This window comes from Carcharhinus amblyrhynchos, chromosome 9 (assembly GCF_965287045.1).
Source record: "Carcharhinus amblyrhynchos chromosome 9, sCarAmb.v2.hapA, whole genome shotgun sequence".
Lineage (NCBI taxonomy): Eukaryota > Metazoa > Chordata > Chondrichthyes > Carcharhiniformes > Carcharhinidae > Carcharhinus > Carcharhinus amblyrhynchos.
In genome coordinates, this window is record NC_137332.1 from 37,362,069 (window position 1) to 37,385,291 (window position 23,223).

The 23,223-nt window shown below is 42.0% G+C and overlaps 1 protein-coding gene across 3 annotated transcripts in view; it reads left to right on the forward strand.

The window, feature by feature from the left end:
- rab3b (RAB3B, member RAS oncogene family) overlaps positions 1-23,223 on the forward strand; it is a 160,264-nt gene that overhangs the window by 106,268 nt on the left and 30,773 nt on the right. For all 3 annotated transcript variants that reach the window (XM_080195479.1, XM_080195480.1, XM_080195478.1), the window contains one exon: positions 8,649-8,767. In XM_080195479.1, coding sequence (XP_080051605.1) covers positions 8,649-8,767 — 119 coding nt within the window. The remainder of the gene's footprint in view (positions 1-8,648; positions 8,768-23,223) is intronic.

Consider the following 23,223-nt stretch of genomic DNA (forward strand, 5'->3'; position numbering starts at 1 on the left):
TGCAGGTCATTGAACAGAAAGTAAAGAGTTGCATTTATAGACCATCTTTCACAACCACCAGATGTCTCAATGGTCTTTGCAGCCAATTAAGTACTTTTGAAGTGTAGTCCCTGTTGCAATGTAGGAAACATAGCAGTCAATTTGCACGAAGCAAGCTCACACAATCTGCAATGTGATAATGACTAGATAAACTGTTTGTCTGATGTTAATTGAGAGGTAAATATTGGCAAGAACACTGGGGATAACTCCCCTGCTCTTTGAAATGGTGCCAAGGGATATTTTATATCTACCCAAGAGGACAGATGAGACTGTTGTTTAACCAATCCTCTAAGAGAAGTCCTCTCCAGCAGTGCAGCGTTCTCTCAGTACTGCACGTGAGTGTCAGCCTATATTGATTATGATGATAAGATATAGGAGCAGAATTAGGCCATTTGGCCCATTGTGTCTGCTCCACCATTTGAAAATGGTGATATGTTTATGATAATGTTGTGGAGCAGGACTTGCACACAGATTTCTGACTCAGTGGCAAGCGTGTCATTATCTGAAGCACAGCACGTGCCCAACTTCCTTCCGGCCTCACCTTGGGTGTTTGTAAACTTTTTTGACAAATGGATATCACATTGAGTTTAGTCTTGTTCTCACATTTTCCAGCAGCGATCACTTAATGTCAGTCAAGGTCAGGATACCTCAGTTGCTTTTTCTGCTCCTCAGAGGAACTGAGACAACTGCAGCATTCCAAACTGCTTCCCCGATTGAGATTAGATAACTTGGCACAAACTGGGATCCCATCTTGTGACACTCCAGGTTTTATCAATTCAGGTATAATTGTTCATTGAGTAATTGAGGAGCCTGAACAAAATGAAGCAATAAATACATTTGACAGACTGATTTCTCATTGTGTACAGAGACAGCTGAATATTTAGTTACACGTAGTAAAATTTGAATATTATATTTTCAAAATAAATAATACATTTGGCCACTATTATTCTGTGAAAAGCATTATTTTAGCATGGGTTTGATGAAGAATGGCATTTATTTTTTGATATTTTAGTTTACTTGTGAAACTTCAGTTACCACAAGAATCATGATTAGGCATTCTGTCACTCCATCTTTATTAATTAATAATTCTATCCATTGTCATATTAATACTTGTTTTGATGCCCTTACTAAATTAAGATTATTCATTTGATGCTTTAGTCGACTAGTTATGGAGAAGGCATTTCAATTTTGAGTCAATCAGGGTTCATGAAAGCTGATTGCAAAGCTTTGCATATATTTGTATGTATTAGTTAATATTTCTGTATATAAGTTACAAATATTTAATGTAAGCTTGGACTTCAATATGAAAATTAATAATTACTGTAACATTCCAAAATACTGATACTTGCTCAACCTGTTTGTAATATACTGACTGTGAATGAATTACGTGGTTCTTGAATTCCTGTTAGGACTGACAGATGGGACATGGAGGGACTGACAGATGGAAGACGCCAACCACATTTATTTTGTAACAGTTTGTCAAAAGGTGTCAAGTATAGGAACCAATCTGTAACCCCCAAGTCCAGTTCCTGAGAATACTGAAGGACTGAGTTTAGTTCAGCGTTTGCGTGATGAGTCAAGATCCTATTTGAATATCCGGTGTTATGGACAGGAGGGGGATTAATTTAAGCAGTACTAATTTCTCCTCACACCACCTGTCTGTAAACAAAAAGGTGTTTTGATTTGCTTCCCTCTTTATAAGTGGTGGCATATTTCCCAACCCCTCAGTTTTGGTGTGATTCAAATTCCTATTTATACCCACAAGGCAAACCCAAAGTAGGATGAATTCAAAATGTTAGGTCATTTACAATGTGGCCACTCACGTGATGAAGGAGCAGTGCTCCGAAAGCTTGTGATACCAAATAAACCTGTTGGACTTTAACCTGGTATTGTGAGACTTACTTAGTTCATTTACACACACTCAAAACACAGAGGAGGCTCACAATGTTGCCCTATTTGCATTCATACAGTAAAAGAACAGAGGAAAGAAAGATTTACAGTGCAGAGACCACAGAGGAAATAAATATTGTTTCATGTGGGCTGGTGTCCAGAATCAAATTTCATTGCGGTATTCCTTTATGTAAGCAAATATCAACGATAACCCACTACCATCGGACCGGCCGTATTCCTTTATGTAATACAGTGAGCTGAAAACCAATGCTGGATAACTTACTTCTCTTGTGATGTTGACTTCTCACATTGAGATAGGCCTGTGGAGATGAATCAGTCTTATAGACAATGATACAGAATTTCCAGTAGAAACTGTGTAGATAGAGCCAAAGCTCCTTGTCTGAGAGGCTGCTAGTTAGATGGTGAAAAGGTGGACTGAGATTTTGTGGTTCAACAAAGCAATATTACTGGTTCTACAAGCCAGAGGCTCATGTCATCAGAGAGCCACAGAATCCTTACAATGAAGAAGGAGGCCATTCAGCCTAATGAGTCTGCACCAGCTCTCCAAAGAGCATCTTACCCTGGACCACCCTCCACTCTATCCCACAACCTAGCACATTTACCATATCTAATCCATCTAACCCATACACCTTTTAACATTCAGGGGCAATTTAGCATGGTCAATCCACCTAACCTGCACATCTTTGGACTATGGGAGGAAACTGGAGCACTCAGAGGAAACCCAAGCAGCCAAGGGAGGAACATGCAAACTCCACACAGTCACCCAAGGCTGGAATCAAACTCAGGTCCCTGGCACTGTGAGGCAGCAGTGCTAACATCTGTGCCACCATGCCACCCTCATCTCCACACTATCTTTGATGAAAGATGTATATCATTCAAAGAACAAAGAACAGTACAACCCTTCAGTCCTTCACGACTGTGCCAATCATGCTGCTCTAACTAAACTAAAAAAATCTTTTGCCCTTACTCAGTCTGTATCCCGCTATTCCCTCCCTATTCATGTACCCATCCAGATGCCTCTTAAATGTTGCTAATGTAACTGTTTCCAACATATCCTCTGACAGCACGTTCCAGGCACCCACCACTCTCTGCATGAAAATCTTGCCCCTCACATCTCCCTTAAACTTTCCCCCTCTCACCTTGAACCTGTGCCCCCTTACAATTGACATTTCCACCCTTGGAAAAAACCTCTGACTATCCACCCTGTCTATGTCTCTCATAATTTTGTAGACCTCTATCAGGTCTTCCCTCAGTCTCTGTCTTTCCAGTGAAAACAATCCTAGTTTATTCAACATCTCATAGCCAACACCCTTGAAACTAGGCAACATCCTGGTGAACCACCTTTGCACTCACTCCAAAGCTTCCATGTCCTTCTGGTAGTGTGGTGACCAGAACTGCAAACCGTACTCCAAATGTGGCCTAATGAAGGTTTTATTTATGATTTCCCAACGCTTGTATTCAATGCCCCCGCTGATGAAGGCAAGCATGCCATATATCTTCTTAATCACCTGTGTTGCCACTTTTAGGGAACTGTGGACCCCTCTGAGTTAATGTTCCTAACAGTTCTGCTATTAATAGTATAATTCTCACCAAAACTGAGCCTCCAAAATGCATCACCTCATATTTGTCTGCATTAAACTCCGTCTGCCACTTTTGTGCCAAGACTCCAATCTGTCTATTTCCTGTTGTATCCTTTGATAATCCCTGGCATTATCAGCAACCCCACCAATCTTTGTGTCATTCGCAAACTTATGAATTGGACCACCCACATTTTCCTCCAAATCAGAATGGTTCCCTTTGAAGGTGCATTTGTCATTTGAAGCATCAAGGAGTCAACCATTTCAAAAGAAAAATAAATTGCAAATGTTATCAAAAATGGTGACATTCAATCACTTACCTAATATCCAGTTTTCTGCAAGCACAGATTCCATTATAGCTGCCGAAATTAAGCTTCCTCATGGCTGCCACATGTATGCATTGGATTAACAATATGAACTAGCATTAATCAGGGGAGAAGATTGTAGAAATTTGGCTTTTTCCCCATTCACTTTATTTTGTAACTTGTTTTTGAATGCAGTGCAAATGCCACATAAGGATCAAACGTTGAATCAGTAGATTTTGCTTGTGGATTTTGCATTTCTTCTTATTATTTATTTTCTTTTCAAATCAGTGCAATACCATCTTTGACCATGCTGTTGTGTGGGCTGAAGATGCGGGCAGAGTTTTATGGCACTGGTGCTTTCGTGTGACCCTCCCCAACTTGGTATGCTTGTGCTACCCATGGTTTTAACTAGATTTCCATTTCCATGCAATGGCATCACATACTATTTCATCTTCATACATATGTGTATATAATGTATTATATATATATATTGCTTAGCAGGGTTTCATTTTTGATGAAGGGTGTACACCAAGTACCATAATCCGTCTTTTCTCATTTTTATATGATGACTGACCTTCCATATACTTCCAGCATTTTGAATTTTTATTTTTGATTTTCAGCAGTTAGAATCGTAGAATCAGAGATTTGAAGCACAAAAGGAAAACAGTTTGACCCATTGTTCTAGCATCAACCCAGCACAGACACAAACAAAATTATCCACGGCCTTTCTCTGTCCCCTACGAATCATAGAATGGTTACAGCACAGAAGGAGGCCACTTGGCCTGTCATGTTTTTGCTAGCTTTCTGCAAGAGCTACTGAAATAGTTTTACTACCTCACACTTTCACCCAGTAGTGTTTTTCTCATCAGGTGCTTATCTAATTCCCATTTGAAAGCCATGATTGAATCTGCCTCCACCATAATTTCAGGTAGCGCATTCCACATCCTAACAACTTGCTATGTAGAAAATGTTTTCCATCATATTGGCCCTTGGGTTTTGTTGCCAATCATCTTAAATCTGATTCTCAACCTGTCTGCGTGGGAACAATTTCTCTCCTTCTACTCTGTCCAGACCATTAAACAAACCTGTCAAAGATTCTCTTCTACACCTCTGTATCTTTCTCTGTTTCAATTTTTATCAAATTGCTCTCTTAAAAAAAATAAGATTGCCTCTGTCTTAAACAGCCCCCAATTTAATGCTCCAACCAAGTGTCAGTTTAAGGATATTTAGCCTTCTTTTAATTTTAATAATTTTGAATTGCTGATCCCTCATCACTGACTCCACAACTGGAGGGAAAGATCTTGATCATTCACTTTCAAATATCATAATTTTACCACCTACCAATACATCTTTTAGCTTCTTCTGCGTCAGCGGAAAAAGTCCCAATATCTCAAGCCATTACAATAGCGTCTTTAACCCTTTAAGCTCCAGTATATTTGGTGAATCGGCACTGTACTCACACCAATATCAATATAATTTTACTGAGGCACAGTGCCATTAGCTAAAATCAGTACTATGAATGGCATCTGACAAACAACTGAAATGTCACTGCCTTATTTTTGAACCGAGAGCCTTGAGTTAAAGACCAATGTTCCATTCGCCTTCACAACATGTTTGTGAAACAGTGCATTAGTTTGATTCTTGAACGTGGACACCTAAATCTCTTCCATGGCTACTAATCAGTCACCACTAAAAAAAGTTCTAATTTCTCCATCTCAAATCCAAATGACATTACAATTCTGCACATTGAACTCCTTCTGTCTTCCTTACATCCAAGTACTATTGGATACTAACTATTAATGTTGTCAGTCCACCCACCTTTTTTCTCTTCCTTTCTCTCCTTAAAATATGGTAAATAGGAATACCAACTTTCTAGTCCTGTCTGAATATATATCAGTTCTCCATGGGAGTGGTTACATCCTATCACTCCATAATTATTAATGCTACTAAATTAATCATCAATCTTGTATGTTTTGTGCATTAATATGTTCAATCATGTGGTGACATGTTTATATACGATTCCTTTGTGCACCATAGTATACTAACAATGGTTAACCCATTGATTTGAAAATAAATCTTCAACTTAGGGAGACAATGCATATATGCATGAATGGTTTGTTGGAAAAAGTGGGTTCAGTAAACTGGTGCTTGAGTTATCTTGTATGTTCTTATGTCTTATATCATTGATTGTTGCAGTTTAGTTACAGGTAAGGTTTAGAACATTTATATATTAGGTCTGATCATCTCCAGTTTATCTCAAAAACGCATGCAGATAATTAGATGGTCCAGTTGATCGCACTTGGTCTTATGGCAAGTGTTTACAGTACACAGAAGGATTTGCGTACATATTGATTCTGTGGCTAGATGGACAATAGCATTTTGCATAATGGCTGCTGACGTAAAAAAGGATGATAAATGAAAAGCAGAAAAATGCGGTAGTCGGAGGGTGGAATGGTGGTAGTTGAAGTTAGCGTCTGTAACCTTTCAGCACATGAACTGGAAACTAAAAAATAAGCAAGTATTTTATTGGTAGGAACAGGAGCAGTATATTCCGTTGCCTTATTTGATCATGCCCAGTGTTCTAAAAAAAGTGAGCTCAATATCGAAGGCAAAGGTTTGTGCTTATCCAGTGTAGTGCTGATTACATTCTGTTGCCTCCTCTGCTTGTGTGCATGCAGAGCTCAGTCTCTTCCAGACAGTTCCCATAGTGACAAGTCAGTCTCAACATAACACAGAGGTCTGTTGAGAAAACTGTTATCATCAGAAAACAGACGAATAAAAAATCATAGATAAGGAAATACAAAATTTGCTCATATCAAGGAACTGACCTTTCCAGAGAGGTTTTATGGAGCTCCGCTGTTAATTAACAAGATTTATCGTAGAAAAATTTCTCCCACACAAATGTATCACTAATGATTAATTAGTAGTTGGTCATAACTACATGAAGAGTTTCCTTGATTTTGTGCCTTCATACCTGAGTGTTAAAAGAAAAATCAATCCTTAACCAATTTTCCACTAAACATTATGAGCCAGTGATCAAATCTCTGATCTGTTGCATCTAGTTCAACCCTTGGCGTAATTGTTTTGAAGAGGAAGACAGAAGCTATTTTACTTTGAGATTATCTGTAGTTGTGACTATAATCATAAAACTATTATTCTTTTTTCAATAATTTGCATGAAATAAACAATTACTTAACGCAAATGTTCAACTGTCCTAAAATATTTGATACTTTATTTTGCAATTTTTTTAGCTTTGTTTTTTTTCAGTCAAGTTCCTATTTTGTCCTTTAATTGTTAGAAGCTATTGCTCATGTAATCTCTGGGTCAGGGTAATCCTCTTGTAACTGATGTGTAGAATGTTACATTCTCATGTAAAATAATCATTGAAACCAAAGGATTTTCAATGCTGTGTCTTTATAAGACAGTGGGGGGGTGGGACCTGGGTGACTGACAATGCACGTTGGGGTCCTACTCTGGTGTTAGGACTCTGATTGAATGGAGTGTGTGGCATAATTCTGCCCTGCCTTATCTGCAACATTAAAAATGACTTTTTGGAGAATGCTCATAAAAAAGGTGGGATCAGGCCTGCTCAAGGTGGAACCCCACTTGACACATTCTCCCATTAAAGAGAAATTTCTTGACATTGCAGTTTTAGTCTTCCCCTTGCACTCTGCTTATCTGTTTAATGTGTTCATGAAGTTTCAAGTACTGTATTCTTCCCAGTGAACACCTTCAGCCTTCTCTCTGCAGTCTTTGTGAAGGTTACTTTTTGTCTTTATTTCACTTGAATTATTTTGTTGATCCATTAATGTTCCTGTTTTTCAGTTAATGCTTGCAAATCTTAGCTATGCATATATCTTTCTCAGTACATCCATGGCTATACTTCACTTGTTTTCAACTGAGGTATTAGCAAACCATTTCCCAGTCAACTTGCTTTAGTTGTGTGCTCATAAGTTTTATAATTGGATTTTTATAAATCACTCTGTTGAGTGTTGATGCTATGCAGCATTGAATCCTAGATTATATTAAACTCAGTCGTGTTATGGTTGCTATCACCCAGAGCTGTGTCAAAATCCATTTCCTTCATGCTTTCACACTCACTTAACATTATGAAATTGAGCTGAGAACAGACCATTGTGCATTCCTTGGCGTATGAAGTTATGAAGCAGTCATGAACTGCACTTAACAATTTGATAAAACCACTTGAGTATTCTCAATTTATGTTTGGCTGGTTAAAATTTTCAGTAGAATAATTTCATGTGTCCATCTTATCTCAAAATACATTCCTTCTTCCCTTTCATATGAGCTGGTGATGGCAAAACTTTGGGGCTGAATTTTCCCTTTCCACCTGCTGCAGGAATTGTAGCAGGTGGGGGGCAGACCATGGAAAGATCTGTTGACTTCAGGCAGGATTTTCCAGTTTTGGGGTTAACACGGCTGGAAAATACCACCCTTTGGTAATTTTTTAAGGCCATTGGGTTAGAAATCTCCAGTCAAAGAATTTTGTTAGGTGGTTTTTCTTTCCCTTCCGATAAAGTCTACTTTATTTACCCCCTCGTACCTCTCCCCTCCCCACCCCACCATAGATGCCTGTACCATAATTTGAAGATACCAGTGAATCTTGGAGTTACAAATAATATTAAGAGGAAGATCTCTCTGATTTTGCTTTCAATATTTAAATCACTTTCCTTGAACAATTTTTGTTTTACGTTAACTGTGACCTTTGAAATAATTGTGTAACTCAAGTTTGATTTTTGTTGGTTATTTGACAGTAAGCTATCTCAGCTCTATACTAACACAGATGTTTGTTTTACAGGACACAGCTGGTCAAGAGCGATACAGAACTATTACTACTGCTTATTACAGAGGAGCCATGGGCTTCATACTTATGTATGACATTGCCAATCAAGAATCTTTTAATGCAGTGCAGGACTGGTGAGTTTAAGCTGCATTTTTCCCTCTGTCAACACATTCACTTGGTGCTCATTTTGCATGAACAATTCCCTTGGCCTTTCCTTACATTTTCTTACACATCATTCCTGATGATAAATAGCAAAAATCAGCTTGTCTGATGGTTAAAGACCACTAGAAATGCTGCACTTGGATTGTCTGTTACGTGAGTTGACCCATCTTCATCTCCAACAGGAAACTCAAACACTTAATTCAGTGTGAGTAACTAGTGATTAAATTAACTGGAGTGAGCTATTACAATCATTTCAAATAAACAGTTTGCAGAAACCCTTGTTTGTTACTTAATGATTTTACCCTGAAGTTGCAGCTAAATGTCATATCTGCTGAATACATACTACTTGAACACTAAGCCAACAGTGTAGTTTATCTCATCTATCTTACTTGGGAGCTCCAGGTTCTAATCTTTCTTTAAGCCCATGTACTTCGTCCTCTGCATTTCTGATGCCATACTTTTGTGTGGAGATGTCTGTTGTCATTTTAATGAAAATCATGTTGAGTCGTTTTATAAATGCACTAAAGGCATATGGGCATTGTTGCCAAGGTCAGCATTTATTTCCTGCATCCAATTGCCCTTGAGAAGATGGTGGTGAGTGACCTTCTTGAATACTACTATGTAGCTTTCGAGGCCATTTCAGACGGAAGTTAAAAGTCAACCATATTGCAAGAGTCATTTTTAAAAGTTCATTTGTGGGATGTCAGCATCACTGGCTAGGCCAGCATTTATTACCCATCCCTAGTTGCTCTTGAGATGGTGGTGGTGAGCTACCTTCTTGAACCACTGAAATCTCTGTGGTGTAGATACATCCACAATGCTGTTAGGGAGGAAGTTCCAGGATTTTGACCCAGTGACAGTGAAGGAACAATGATACATTTCCAAGTCAGGATGGCAAGTGACTTGGAGGGGAGCTTCCAGCTGTCCCCAGGTACCTGGTGCCATTGTCCTTCTAGATGGTAGCAGTCAGAGTTTTGGAAGGTGCTGCCTAAGGAGCCTTGGTAAATTCATGCAGTGCATCTTGTGGATGGCACACACTGCTGCCACTGTTCATTGATGGTGGAAGGAGTGAATGATTTTGGAAGGGATAGTAATCATAGAACATAGAACATTACAGCGCAGAACAGGCCCTTCGGCCCACGATGTTGCGCCGACCAGTTTTTTTTTTAAAAAACACTGACCCACTAATCTAAACCAATCCCTTTTCGTCCATAAACCTATCCACAGATCTCTTAAACGCCCCCAAACTAGGCGCATTTACAACCGCAGCAGGCAGGGCATTCCAATCCCTCACCACCCTCTGGGTAAAGAACCTACCCCTGACATCCGTCCTATAACTACCACCCCTTAATTTAAAGCCATGCCCCCTCGTGCTAGATTTCTCCATCAGAGGAAAAAGGCTATCACTATCCACCCTATCTAAACCTCTAATCATCTTATATGTTTCAATAAGATCCCCTCTTAGCCTCCTTCTTTCCAGCGAAAACAACCCCAAATCCCTCAGTCTCTCCTCATATGACCTCCCCTCCATACCAGGCAACATCCTGGTAAACCTCCTCTGCACCCTCTCCAAAGCCTCCACGTCCTTCCTGTAATGTGGGGACCAGAACTGCACACAGTACTCCAAGTGCGGCCGCACCAGAGTTGTGTACAGTTGCAACATGACGCTGCGACTCCTAAATTCAATCCCCCTACCAATAAACGCCAAGACACCGTATGCCTTCTTAACTACCTTATCTACTTGATTCCCAACTTTCAGGGATCTATGTACACATACACCTACATCCCTCTGCTCCTCCACACTATTCAAAGTCCTCCCATTAGCCCTATACTGAACACATCTGTTACTCCTACCGAAATGAATTACCTCACACTTCTCCGCATTAAACTCCATCCGCCATCTCGCGGCCCAGCTCTGCAACCTGTCTAAGTCACCCTGCAAACTATGACACCCTTCCTCACAATCTACCACACCACCGACTTTGGTGTCATCAGCAAACTTACTAATCCACCCAACTATACCCTCATCCAGATCATTAATAAAAATTACAAACAGCAGTGGCCCCAAAACAGATCCCTGAGGCACACCGCTCGTAACCGAACTCCATGACGAGTATTCACCATCAACCACCACCCTCTGTCTCCTATCTGCCAGCCAATTCCTGATCCAAGTACCTAGATTACCCCCAATCCCATACATCTGCATTTTCTGCAGAAGCCCACCATGGTGAACCTTATCAAACGCCTTACTAAAATCCATATATACCACGTCAACTGCCTTACCCCTATCCACCTCTTTGGTCACTTTCTCAAAGAACTCAATAAGGTTAGTAAGGCACGACCTACCTGCTACAAAACCATGCTGACTGTCTCTAATCAATTCATTACTCTCCAAATAACTATAAATCCTATCCCTAATAATTCTTTCTAAAACCTTGCCCACAACAGAAGTATGACTCACCGGTCTATAATTCCCGGGGAAGTCTCTGTTCCCCTTCTTAAACAATGGGACAACATTCGCTGTCCTCCAATCTTCCGGTACTATACCAGAGACCAACGATGACCTGAAGATCAGAGCCAGAGGCTCTGCAATCACCTCTCTGGCCTCCCAGAGAATCCTAGGGTAAATCCCATCCGGACCAGGGGACTTATCTATTTTCAAGCCCTCTAGAATATCCAGCACATCCCTGGTTTCAACTGCAATACTTTCTATTTTACACCCCTGCACCCCAGTGTCCTCCACAGCTACATTCATGTCCCCCTGCGTGAACACCGAAGAGAAATATTGGTTCAATGCCTCTCCAATCTCTTCCGGTTCCACACACAACTTCCCTCTACTGTCTATAACTGGCCCTAATCTTGTCCTAACCAACCTTCTGTTCTTGACATACCTATAGAACGCCTTAGGATTCACCTTAATCCAAGTGGCTGCTTTGTCCTGGATGGTGTCAAACTTCTTGCGTTGTTGGAACTACACTCACTATTCCATCACACTCCTGACTTGTGCCTTGTAAATGATGAACAGACTTTGAGAAGCCAGAGGATTGCTGCAGGATTCCTACCTTCTGGCTTGCTCTTGTAGCCACAGTATTTATATGGCTGTTCCAGTGCAGTTTCTGGTCAATGGTAACCCCAAGAATGTTGATAGTGGGAGATTCAGTGATGCTAATGCCATTGAATGTCAAGGGACAAAGATTAGATTTTCTTTTGGTGGAGATGGTCATTCCCTGGGCACTTGTGTGGCATGAATGTCACTTGCCATTTGTCAGCCCAAGCCTGGATACTTTACAGGTCTTGCTGCATTTTGGCATAGACTGCTTCAGTGTCTGAGGAATCGTGAATAGCGCTGATCATTCTGCAATCATCAGAGAGCATCCCCACTTCTGATCTTATGATGGAAGGAAGGTCATTGATGAAGCAGCTGAAGGTAATTGGTTCTCGGACAATACTCTGAAGAACCACCTGCAGACATGTTCTGGAGCTGAGATAATTGACCTTCAACCATCTTCCTTTGTGCCAGGTACTAGGGGAGAGTTTTCCCCCTGGTCCCTATTCACTCCTATTTTGCTAGGGCTCTTTGATACCACACTCAGTCAAATGCTGCCTTTATGCCAAGGGCAGTCGTTCTTGCCTCACCTCTGGTATTCGGCTCTTTTGACAATATTTGTAATAAGGTGAGTGACTGTGGCAGAACCCAAACTGCAAATGCTGCTTGATAGCACTGTTGATGATTCATTCCATCACTTTGCTGATGATGTAGACCGATGGGACAATAATTGGCTGGGTTGGGTTTGTCATGCTTTTTGTGTACAGGACATACCTGAGCAATTTTACACATTGTCGGGTAGATGCCATTGTTGCAGCTTTACTGCAACAGCATGTGGCAAGCTCTGGAACACGTCTTCAGTACTATTGCTGGAATATTGTCAGGGCTGACACTTTTGCAATATCCAGTGCTTTCAGCCATTTCTTGATATCACATGGAGTGAAACAAATTGGCTGAGGACTGACATCGGTGATGCTAGGGACCCTGGGAGGAGGCTGAGATCATCCACTCTGCACTTCTGGCTGAAGATTGTTGCAAGTGCTTCAGACTTATCTTTTGCACTGATGTGCTGGGCTCCTCCGTCATTGAGGACGAGGGTATTTATGGAGCCACCACCTCCAGTGAGTTGTTTTAATTGTCCACCACCATTCACAATTGGATGTGGCAGGACTTGGAGTCACAGTTGGACAGGATGGTGAAGAAGGCATTCAACATGCTTGGTTTCATTGGTCAGAACATTGAATACAGGAGGTAGGACATCTTGTTGAAGTTGTACAAGATATTAGTAAGGCCACATTTGGAATACTGTATGCAGTTCTGGTCATCCTATTATAGAAAGGATATTATTAAACGAGAGTGCAGAAAAGATTTACGAGATGCTACCAGGACTTGATGGTTTGAGTTATAAGGAGAGGCTGAATAGACTGGGACTTTCTTCTCTGGCTTAGGGGTGATCTTACAGAGGTCTATAAAATAATGAGGGGCACAGATCAGCTAGATAGTCAATACTTTTTCCCAAAGGTAGGGGAGTCTAAAACTAGAGGGCGTAGGTTTAGGGTAAGAGGGGAGAGATACAAAAGTGTCTCGAGGGGCAATTTTTTCACACAGAGGGTGATGAGTGTCTGGAACAAACTATCAGAGGTAGTAGTAGAGGCAGGTATAATTTTGTCTTTTAAAAAGCGTTTAGACAGTTATAAGAACATAAGAACGTAAGAAATAGGAGCAGGAGTAGGCCATCCAGCCCTTCGAGCCTGCCCCGCCATTCAATAAGATCATGGCTGATCTGTCGTGGCTCAGTTCCACATTCCCGCCCTCTCCCCATAACCCTTAATCCCCTCTCTTATCAAAAACCCATCAACCCGCGTCTTAAAAATATTAAGCGAGGCAGCCTCCACCACCTCAACGGGCAGAGAATTCCAGAGATTCACCACCCTTTGAGTGAAGAAGTTCCTCCTCAACTCCGTTCTAAACCACCCCCCCTTTATCTTGAGGTTGTGCCCCCTAGTCCTACTGTCCTTTCTGAGTGGGAAGAGCCTCTCCACCGCTATCCTATCCATCCCATTCATCATCTTATACGTCTCAATGAGATCTCCCCTCGTTCTTCTAAACTCTAACGAGTACAAGCCTAGTTTATTCAGCCTCTCCTCATAGCTCAACCCCCTCAACTCCGGTATCAGCCTCGTAAACCTCCTCTGCATTCCCTCCAAGGCCAAAATATCCTTGCGTAAGTATGGTGACCAAAACTGCACACAGTACTCCAGTTGCGGCCTCACCAATGCCCTATACAGCTGCAGCAAGACCTCCCTACTTTTATATTCAATCCCCTTCGCTATGAAGGCCAGCATCCCATTTGCCTTCCTGACCACCTGCTGCACCTGCAGGCTGGGTTTTTGCAACTCATGCACAAGGACCCCGAGGTCCCTCTGCACCGTCGCCTGCTGCAGTTTTTTTCCACGTAAGTAATAGTCCTTCCTACCAAAGTGGACCACCTCGCACTTGTCAACATTAAATTCCATTTGCCAGTTCCTGGCCCATTCGCCCAGCCTATCTAGATCCTTCTGCAGACTCTCCACACCCTCCGCGCAATTTGCTGTTCCACCAATCTTGGTGTCATCAGCAAATTTCGACACCATACACTCGGTTCCCTCCTCCAGATCATCTGTATAAATGGTAAAAAGCTGAGGCCCCAGGAACGACCCCTGGGGATCCGAATTACATGAATAAGATGGCTATCGAGAGACATGGGCCAAACACGGGCAATTGAAACTGTCTTAGGGGTTTTAAAAAGAGTGGTATGGACAAGTTGGGCCGAAGGGTCTGTTTCCATGCTATAAACCTCTATGACACTATGACTGCAAAACCTAGATGTGATCCATTGGATATGGAATTGCTTATCTCTGTCAGCTACTTGCTACTCATCCTGTTTGGCATGCAAATAATCCTATCTTGTAGCTTCACTAGATTGATGCCTCATTTTTAGGTACACTTGGCATTGCTCCTGGCATGTTTACCTGCACTCTGCACTGAACCAGGGTTGTGGTAAAGTTCACGTCAGGAATTTGTAAGTCTGATACTGAATTTTCAACAGGCTTCAGATTTGGTGGAACTGTTCTTCCAGCCAATAACTGGTGTCAGCTTGTCTCCTCCAGATTATGTTATCTCTGGTCTGAGATGCAAGAGACAGATCAGTGCAGACAGTGCAAGAGACAGATCAGTCTGTGCAAGGTTGGTGGCAGGAAATCATTTTTCCCCTGTGGAATAGTTCCAAGCCAGAACTCCTGGTCCTTGGTGGAAAACTCTGCATTTTGCCTTGCTTTCCCACTGTTCCACTCATGCTTGTCGCTGTTCCACAATTTGATTAGTTTTTGAAGGTTTTAAAAGATCAAATGTGGAACCCAGTTGCCTTTTTTATCATGAGTAAGGCAGGACAGGTCTTGATCATGAAATGTGTGATAATCTGGTGGACCAGCAAACATTTGTTGCAGTGTTTGATCAGCGAACTTTGGTGCTTTCAAAGTTTGTTTCAGGTTTGGACAAAGTGTTCTGCTAGACCATTAGTAGCAGGGTGATATGGTATGGAAGGAATGTGTTGAAAACTGTTTCCTTGTTGGAAACTCTTAAATTCCTGTGAGACACATTGAGAGACAAGTCTACCATAATAACTCAGCAATCCCAGGAGGTTCATAACTAACATAATCTGATGTGCAGGCATCTTTGTAATGGCCCTAATCTTAGGAGATTTCTCAAGGCCGGTGGCATCAATCATTTGTCCCACTCAACTGAGGATTGGAAGAACTCACACTTGTGCTTGTGGACTCGCAGACCATAGTCTTCCAATCTCTGGAGAGTGGCATCCAAGTTCAAAATGTGTTCCACTTCATCTCTTCCAGTAACTAGGATGTCATCCAGATAACGCTGGACTCCACTCAGTCCACTCAGGATCTGATACATTGCACTACGAAACAATGCATGGGCAGTTGTGACACCAACTGGCAATTTTCGGAACCAGAACAAGCCTTTGTGTGTCACGTTCATTAGACATTCCTGTGACTTCTTGTCCACTGTCATCTGCAAATAGCCTGGCTCAGAACAATTCTGCTAAAAATTTTGGCCTCCTGCCAATCCGGACAACAAGTCTTCAAAATGAGGTAATGGGTACTGTTCTGCGCAGAATACTGGATTTATAGTGACCTTGATGTCTCCACAAATCCTTACAGGGTCCATTTTTATTTAGGACTGGAACAATAGGCATGGCCCATTCACTGATGCTGACAGGTTCCAAAACTCCAGTCCTCACTAGCCGCTCCAAGTCAGCCTCCAGCTTTGGCCTAATAGCATTTGGTACAGACCTCGCCTTCAAGCATTTTGCTTGGCCTTGGTCGCAAATTTTCAGTTTGATTATAATGTCCTTCATTCTCCCTTATTCTCCATCAGAAACAACAGTATACTTCTTTAAGATTTTTGTGTGGCCTGGTTTCCATTGATTATCAAATTGATTTTAGCCCAGTTCAATTGAATTTTATCCAGCCACATATAAGCCATCAACGCTGGATAGTTTCCCTTCATTACATGTAGTGGCAAATTTGCCCATTGAGTTGCATAATCACTTCAATGTAGCCCTTTCGAGTTCAGAGGAACCATTTTACCAGTGCACACCTTCAGTTCTATCCTTTGTGGCCTTAAGGAACGTGTTTCAGTCTCTCATTGTAGATAGACTTGCAGCAGCGAGACTGCTGCCTAGTGTCAACTCCCATCTTTACTGTCCATCCAGCAATGGAGTAACTCAGTATCTGTTTGTAATACCTGCAATCTCTAACACATTTAGTGGGATCTAAGGCACTCTGCAATCACCAGGGGTTCTGGTGAAAAATGTGTTCGCAGAATGTCCACAATCTGTTTGTACATTTTAGTGCTGGCTTTGTCAGATTGTGCTAAACTATGGAGGAGAATAAAAGTCCCCCCCACCCCCCTGCACCCCCTCATCACAGAAAGTAGGCACCATAGTATCTTCAGCTATATTGTTTGCCTGCGCAAAATAGTCAAAACACTTGGTGTAAGAGCTCTATTGCTCCCCATTTTCATCAAGGGGTCCCATGATGCTGAAAACTCCCACCATTTTTTCATTTAAGCAGGTTTCCTATACGCACACTATGCAAACATGTTTCCAGCAGCTACCTCAATGCTCTTACACAAAAGGTACCTAATCGAGCTTTAGCCTCTTATTTATCACAGCCAGCTCTACAATCTGCTTGCAGCATATTGGTTACTCACATCCACCTAGCTTGTTAGTCTCTGTAGCACATATGAAAGTTTTCTTTTTTTAATTCTGGTTTTGTTCCTCAGTTCATTTCTTCTTTCTGGGTGGCTAGCAAACGCATGTCCATAGTCCTTATCACCAGTTTTTGTTGTGTATTCAAGACATGATATGTGGGACAGACTTGGTTAAAAATGAACTAAGCTTAATAAATGGTGCGATCTGTTTCATGGCTTCTTCTCTATCTGTTTCCCACACTAGCTCTATTACATCACTTCCAGTGAATACATTAATACAGCAAAGCTCCAGCGAACCAATAGAAATAAATACAAATAAAAAACAAAAAATAGTGGTAGCTATTTGTTGAAAGTGCAGAATATAGCCATCTCTTTCCAAATATTGTCAAAATCCAATCGTTATGAATAAATGGTAGTAAGCCCAGATTGTCATCATGACAGACAACCATTTAAATCACCTTCTGCCTCCACTGAAGTAGAATTTTGCTAGGCCAAGAGTGTGAACCCAGAGTGTGCATATTTGACCAGGTAAGAGGAGATTTCAACTTGGTGAATTTGTTTGGATAGCCAGGATACCTCTTTGGAGAGGTAAAATACCCTTTTGGATCTGGTCCCAGAACACCTGTGCAAGCAATAGGTAAAGCACCCTTTGGCATTGTTAAATGCAAACATAAAAAGAGCATTAAAATGCATAAACTCATTGGAATTGTCAAAACTGTCTAAGGATACTCGTTGAGTTAGCGTGGGGGTGAGCGCAAAGGGTGATATTTGGGGGCAATTAGTTGGCTTAAGTTGGTACTGCATTGACATAGGAGCTGGCATAGGGGTTATAAAAGGGCCAGATAATGTGGGCAGTGGGTGTGGGCATGAGGTGGCATAGGTTGGCATGGATGAGCCATGGAAATTTTGTGTGTGTTTGTGTTTGTGTGTTGGGGGGAGAGAAGTTGTGGTGTGAGGGAGGACAGTTTTTCAAAAAATCTCTTTTAAGTTACTTAAACAAAGTGCTGGAGCACAGAGGAAAGCTTTCCGCCCGGTCCACACTCCTACTGGACAATGGGGCTCACCTTCCAATCCAGCCCATCTCCTGGAACAAAAGTCACTACTGTGGGCAGCGATTTTTAAAGGCTCGGTTTGGAGAGTGAAGGATTCTTCTATTTCTGGACGCCTGATCCGGGAGTGAAAACCTGGGCCATAGTGTTTGAAAGTTATTCCAGACTTTCATTGTCTGACCAAATATGGTGATTTTCGTCAAAAGACAAACTTGTCTTAAATGGAGTCGAGCTTTTTACTCATTACTGCTAAGACATGAAACAGCAACAATCTAAAATACCAGAAATGAGATAGTATAGCTTTATACTGGATGAAAAGGGTTAATAATGTAACGCATCAGACTGTAAACAGAATGGATGAGAAATAGCTCATGACATTTACTGCAGGATAAGTGTAAAGGTTATTAGGATGTGTAGCATTCTAGCTCTGAAAAGGTCTTTAATATTACATTTCAAAAGTTAGCATCGATAGGAACAATGTGAGCATTAATCATTTTGCATGTTTTTGTTACATCATTATCTTAGCCATTAGTTAGCAATATTTATTGCGTATTAAACATCTGTAACTCTGGTAGGTTTGCACTTGAGCTTGATTGGCTGTTTAAATTTAAATGGAACTTGAGTCTTGTCGGAAATTAATGAATGGATGTATGTGGAACCTGAAGCTTTAAAAGCTTGCAGCCACAAAACTGAAGGGATGCAGTCACTTAAAGATAATAATGCAATAATAAAAATGCAAAGTGTTTATGACCAAATGGTTCACATTGATTGTGTATTTTCAGATGGACCTATTTAGAGATAATAACAGCTCTTAACAGTTCAATTGCAAGAAGTTATTTTCACATTTATCCCGGTACTAATGATGAGTGTCTGCATATAACACACAAAATATTGAAACCCTTTTCAACAAATGAATGCCACAGTCCTCAGCCTTTGCCAAAACTGGGTTAGGATGAGTTGGTACTATTACTTACGTGGCGAAAAACTGCAGCAGGCGACGGTGCAGAGGGACCTCGGGGTCCTTGTGCATGAGTCGCAAAAACCCAGCTTGCAGGTGCAGCAGGTGGTCAGGAAGGCGAATGGGATGCTGGCCTTCATAGCGAGGGGGATTGAATATAAAAGTAGGGAGGTCTTGCTGCAGCTGTATAGGGCATTGGTGAGGCCGCAGCTGGAGTACTGTGTGCAGTTTTGGGCGCCGCACCTGCGCAAGGATATTTTGGCCCTGGAGGGAGTGCAGAGGAGGTTTACTAGGCTGATACCGGAGTTGAGGGGATTGAGCTATGAGGAGAGGCTGAATAAACTAGGCTTGTACTCGTTAGAGTTTAGAAGAATGAGGGGAGATCTCATTGAGACGTATAAGATGATGAATGGGATGGATAGGATAGAGGTGGAGAGACTCTTCCCGCTCAAAAAAGACAGTAGGACTAGGGGGCACAGCCTCAAGATAAAGGGGAGGCGGTTTAGAACGGAGTTGAGGAGGAACTTCTTCACTCAAAGGGTGGTGAATCTCTGGAATTCTCTGCCCGTTGAAGTGGTGGAGGCTGCCTCGCTAAATATTTTTAAGAAGCGGGTTGATGGGTTCTTGATAAGAGAGGGGATTAAGGGTTATGGGGAGAGGGCGGGAAAGTGGAACTGAGCCACAACAGATCAGCCATGATCTTATTGAATGGCGGGGCAGGCTCGAAGGGCTAGATGGCCTACTCCTGCTCCTATTTCTTATGTTCTTATGTTCTTATGTAATGCTGTTGACTCCGTGTTTTGATGGATGAATCATCCATCTAGTGATTTAGTGATGGGAGTAGTTTAGGTTGCTGAAAGGAGGTTGATTATTTATTTGGCGGACTTGACTGAAAGGTGCCTGAGCTATGAACAGTAGAATTCTGACATGCCAAGTCGCAAAGTGACTTGAAGGGGGTGAAAGGTATTCCTGGGAGTAAAGTGGAAATGGTGCTCCAAAACCATGTTAACTAACTTGAAGCTGATTGGAGAGGGAATATGACCCCTGATCCACCCACTGGGTTGTTTGGCCACTCCCAGTGGTAATAGTGCAGCATGACTGTGCAGAGATGAGAGCTCTGTTGACATGGACCATTGTTATGCACTGTATATCACAATAATTATCTCATTCTCTTCACTACAGTGCATGACTGTTGCTCAATAATAGAACCATAGAACCATAGAACACTACAGCACAGAAACAGGCCTTTTGGCCCTTCTTGGCTGTGCCGAACCATTTTTCTGTCTAGTCCCACTTACCTGCACCTGAACCATATCCCTCCATACCCCTCTCATCCATGTACCTGTCCAAGTTTATCTTAAATGTTAAAAGTGAGCCCGCATTTATCACTTCATCTGGCAGCTCATTTCACACTCCCACTACTCTCTGTGTGAAGACACCCCAATATTCCCTTTAAACTTTTCCCCCTTCAGGGGGGAGAAGTATAATTTTGATACTAGAGGAAGGTTTTTCACACAGAGGGTCATGGGGGTATGGAATGCGCTACCAAGGTGGTGGAGGCAGGCACGCTGGACTTGTTTAAGGTTTACTTAGATAGGTACATGAGTGAAACAGGGATGGAGTGTTATAAGAACATAAGAACATAAGAAATAGGAGCAGGAGTAGGCCATCTAGCCCTTCGAGCCTGCCCCGCCATTCAATAAGATCATGGCTGATCTGTCGTGGCTCAGTTCCACATTCCCGCCCTCTCTCCATAACCCTTAATCCCCTCTCTTATCAAAAACCCATCAACCCGCGTCTTAAAAATATTTAGCGAGGCACCCTCCACCACTTCAACGGGCAGAGAATTCCAGAGATTCACCACCCTTTGAGTGAAGAAGTTCCTCCTCAACTCCGTTCTAAACCGCGCCCCCCCTTTATCTTGAGGCTGTGCCCCCTAATCCTACTGTCTTTTTTGAGCGGGAAGAGTCTCTCCACCTCTATCCTATCCATCCCATTCATCATCTTATACGTCTCAATGAGATCTCCCCTCATTCTTCTAAACTCTAACGAGTACAAGCCTAGTTTATTCAGCCTCTCCTCATAGCTCAACCCCCTCAACTCCGGTATCAGCCTAGTAAACCTCCTCTGCACTCCCTCCAAGGCCAAAATATCTTTGCGCAGGTGCGGCGCCCAAAACTGCACACAGTACTCCAGCTGTGGCCTCGCCAATGCCCTATACAGCTGCAGCAAGACCTCCCTACTTTTATATTCAATCCCCCTCGCTATGAAGGCCAGCATCCCATTCGCCTTCCTGACCACCTGCTGCACCTGCAAGCTGGGTTTTTGCGACTCATGCACAAGGACCCCGAGGTCCCTCTGCACCGTCGCCTGCTGCAGTTTTTCGCCACGTAAATAATAGTCCTTCCTACCATTATTCCTACCAAAGTGGACCACCTCACATTTGCCAACATTAAATTCCTGGCCCATTCGCCCAGCCTATCTAGATCGTTCTGCGGACTCTCCACACCCTCTGCACAATTTGCCGTTCCCCCAATCTTGGTGTCATCAGCAAATTTCGACACCCTACAACCTCCTTACTTACTAGAGTTTTGTTTGTTAATTTTAGTCTGTTTTGAGCTTAGCAGTGGATTTCACATTGTTTCAATCAATGTAATTGATTTATTTCCCAACCCCATTTGACTTCTTATGTTTTCTTGAGATGTTTGATGTTCTGTTAGTTTTCCATGGATTGAAGTTGTCTGTATTTCAAAATATTTAATCAATTCTCCCTTCCCTTCCTCCTTTCATTCCACTCTGTGCTCAATGGTCATTTAAGTGATTTCTAAATGCTGCAAATGATAAGTGAGTTGCTGAGTGGTTGCGTATCTGAGCAGAGGATGCAAACTCATGGGAGACTAACACCTTTGAAATCTCTTAAAGGGGAGTTGCACTGTGGCTGGAAGATATACTGGAACAGGTTGCAAAAGAGAGTGTGAGCTAGAAGAATACTGAATGATTACACAACGGGGAAAGGAGGCCAACCAATAAACTCTCAAAAGACAGTTGAAGCAGATAGCAATGATATTAATGCCTGGAGTGTAGGCCCGATGCAATGTCGCAAAGTCATTAATGTCAGTGTGGGCACTTTCAAATGCCATAATCCCATCAAATATGCCATTACCTTCACACACTGGTTAATGCACCATACTTCCTTGACTCACTTCTCAAACCTAATATTCATATGCCCCATCTTAGCCTCACATCTTTTGCACTGCTGCACGCCTCACACCCATGACTTACAGCTTGGACAGCTATTCAACTTGTGAAAGTCATATAACCCAAACACATTGTATCACATTTACTGACATTTCATTGTCCCTTACGGGACAAATCTCATAGTCCCCTTTTCTGCTTTGTGTAATCGTTCAGTGTTCTTTCAGCTCTCTCTCTCCTCTGCAACCTGTTCTAGCACATCCTCCAGCCACAATATATGTGGTGCACAATCATAGGCAGAACAGTTATCCAGTGAGGCATGGCTACATGTCCTCACCCCGTTGGAAAAGACAGTGTCACAGTAGACCAGCAGTCTGTCCTCCAGCAGGTTACTTGGATTGCTGAGACAGCACTCGGCGGCTATAGCAGTGGCCCCATGGAGCGCAAATCTGTTCTCCCCTTTCAGGATGACAGGATTCACACTCCCACCACTGACACCTGACCAGTGCCCTTGCCACTGCCTATTAGTGAGCTAGTCCAGAGTGTTGCCCATACTGAGGTAATACAATGCAAAGCCAGGCAGGTATTAGTATAACATTGACCGCACAGATGGATACAGCCCACAGCATATCATTCTGTGTTAGAATGAATCAGAGTTCTGCAATGCAAATATATATTAACATCGTAACTCATATTTTGTCCAAGATCTAGGGGCTATACTTCCTTCTTCAACCAATACCACAAAAGAATAGATTAACTGGTCATTGATAGCAAAGCTGTTTGTGAGATTCCATTAATACAAAACAGTGTTTTACTAAGTTACTGCATTTCAGAAACAGTGTACTGTGTGAAGTACTCTTGGATTTTCAATGTGATAAAACACCAGATAAATGAAAATATCATTCCTAT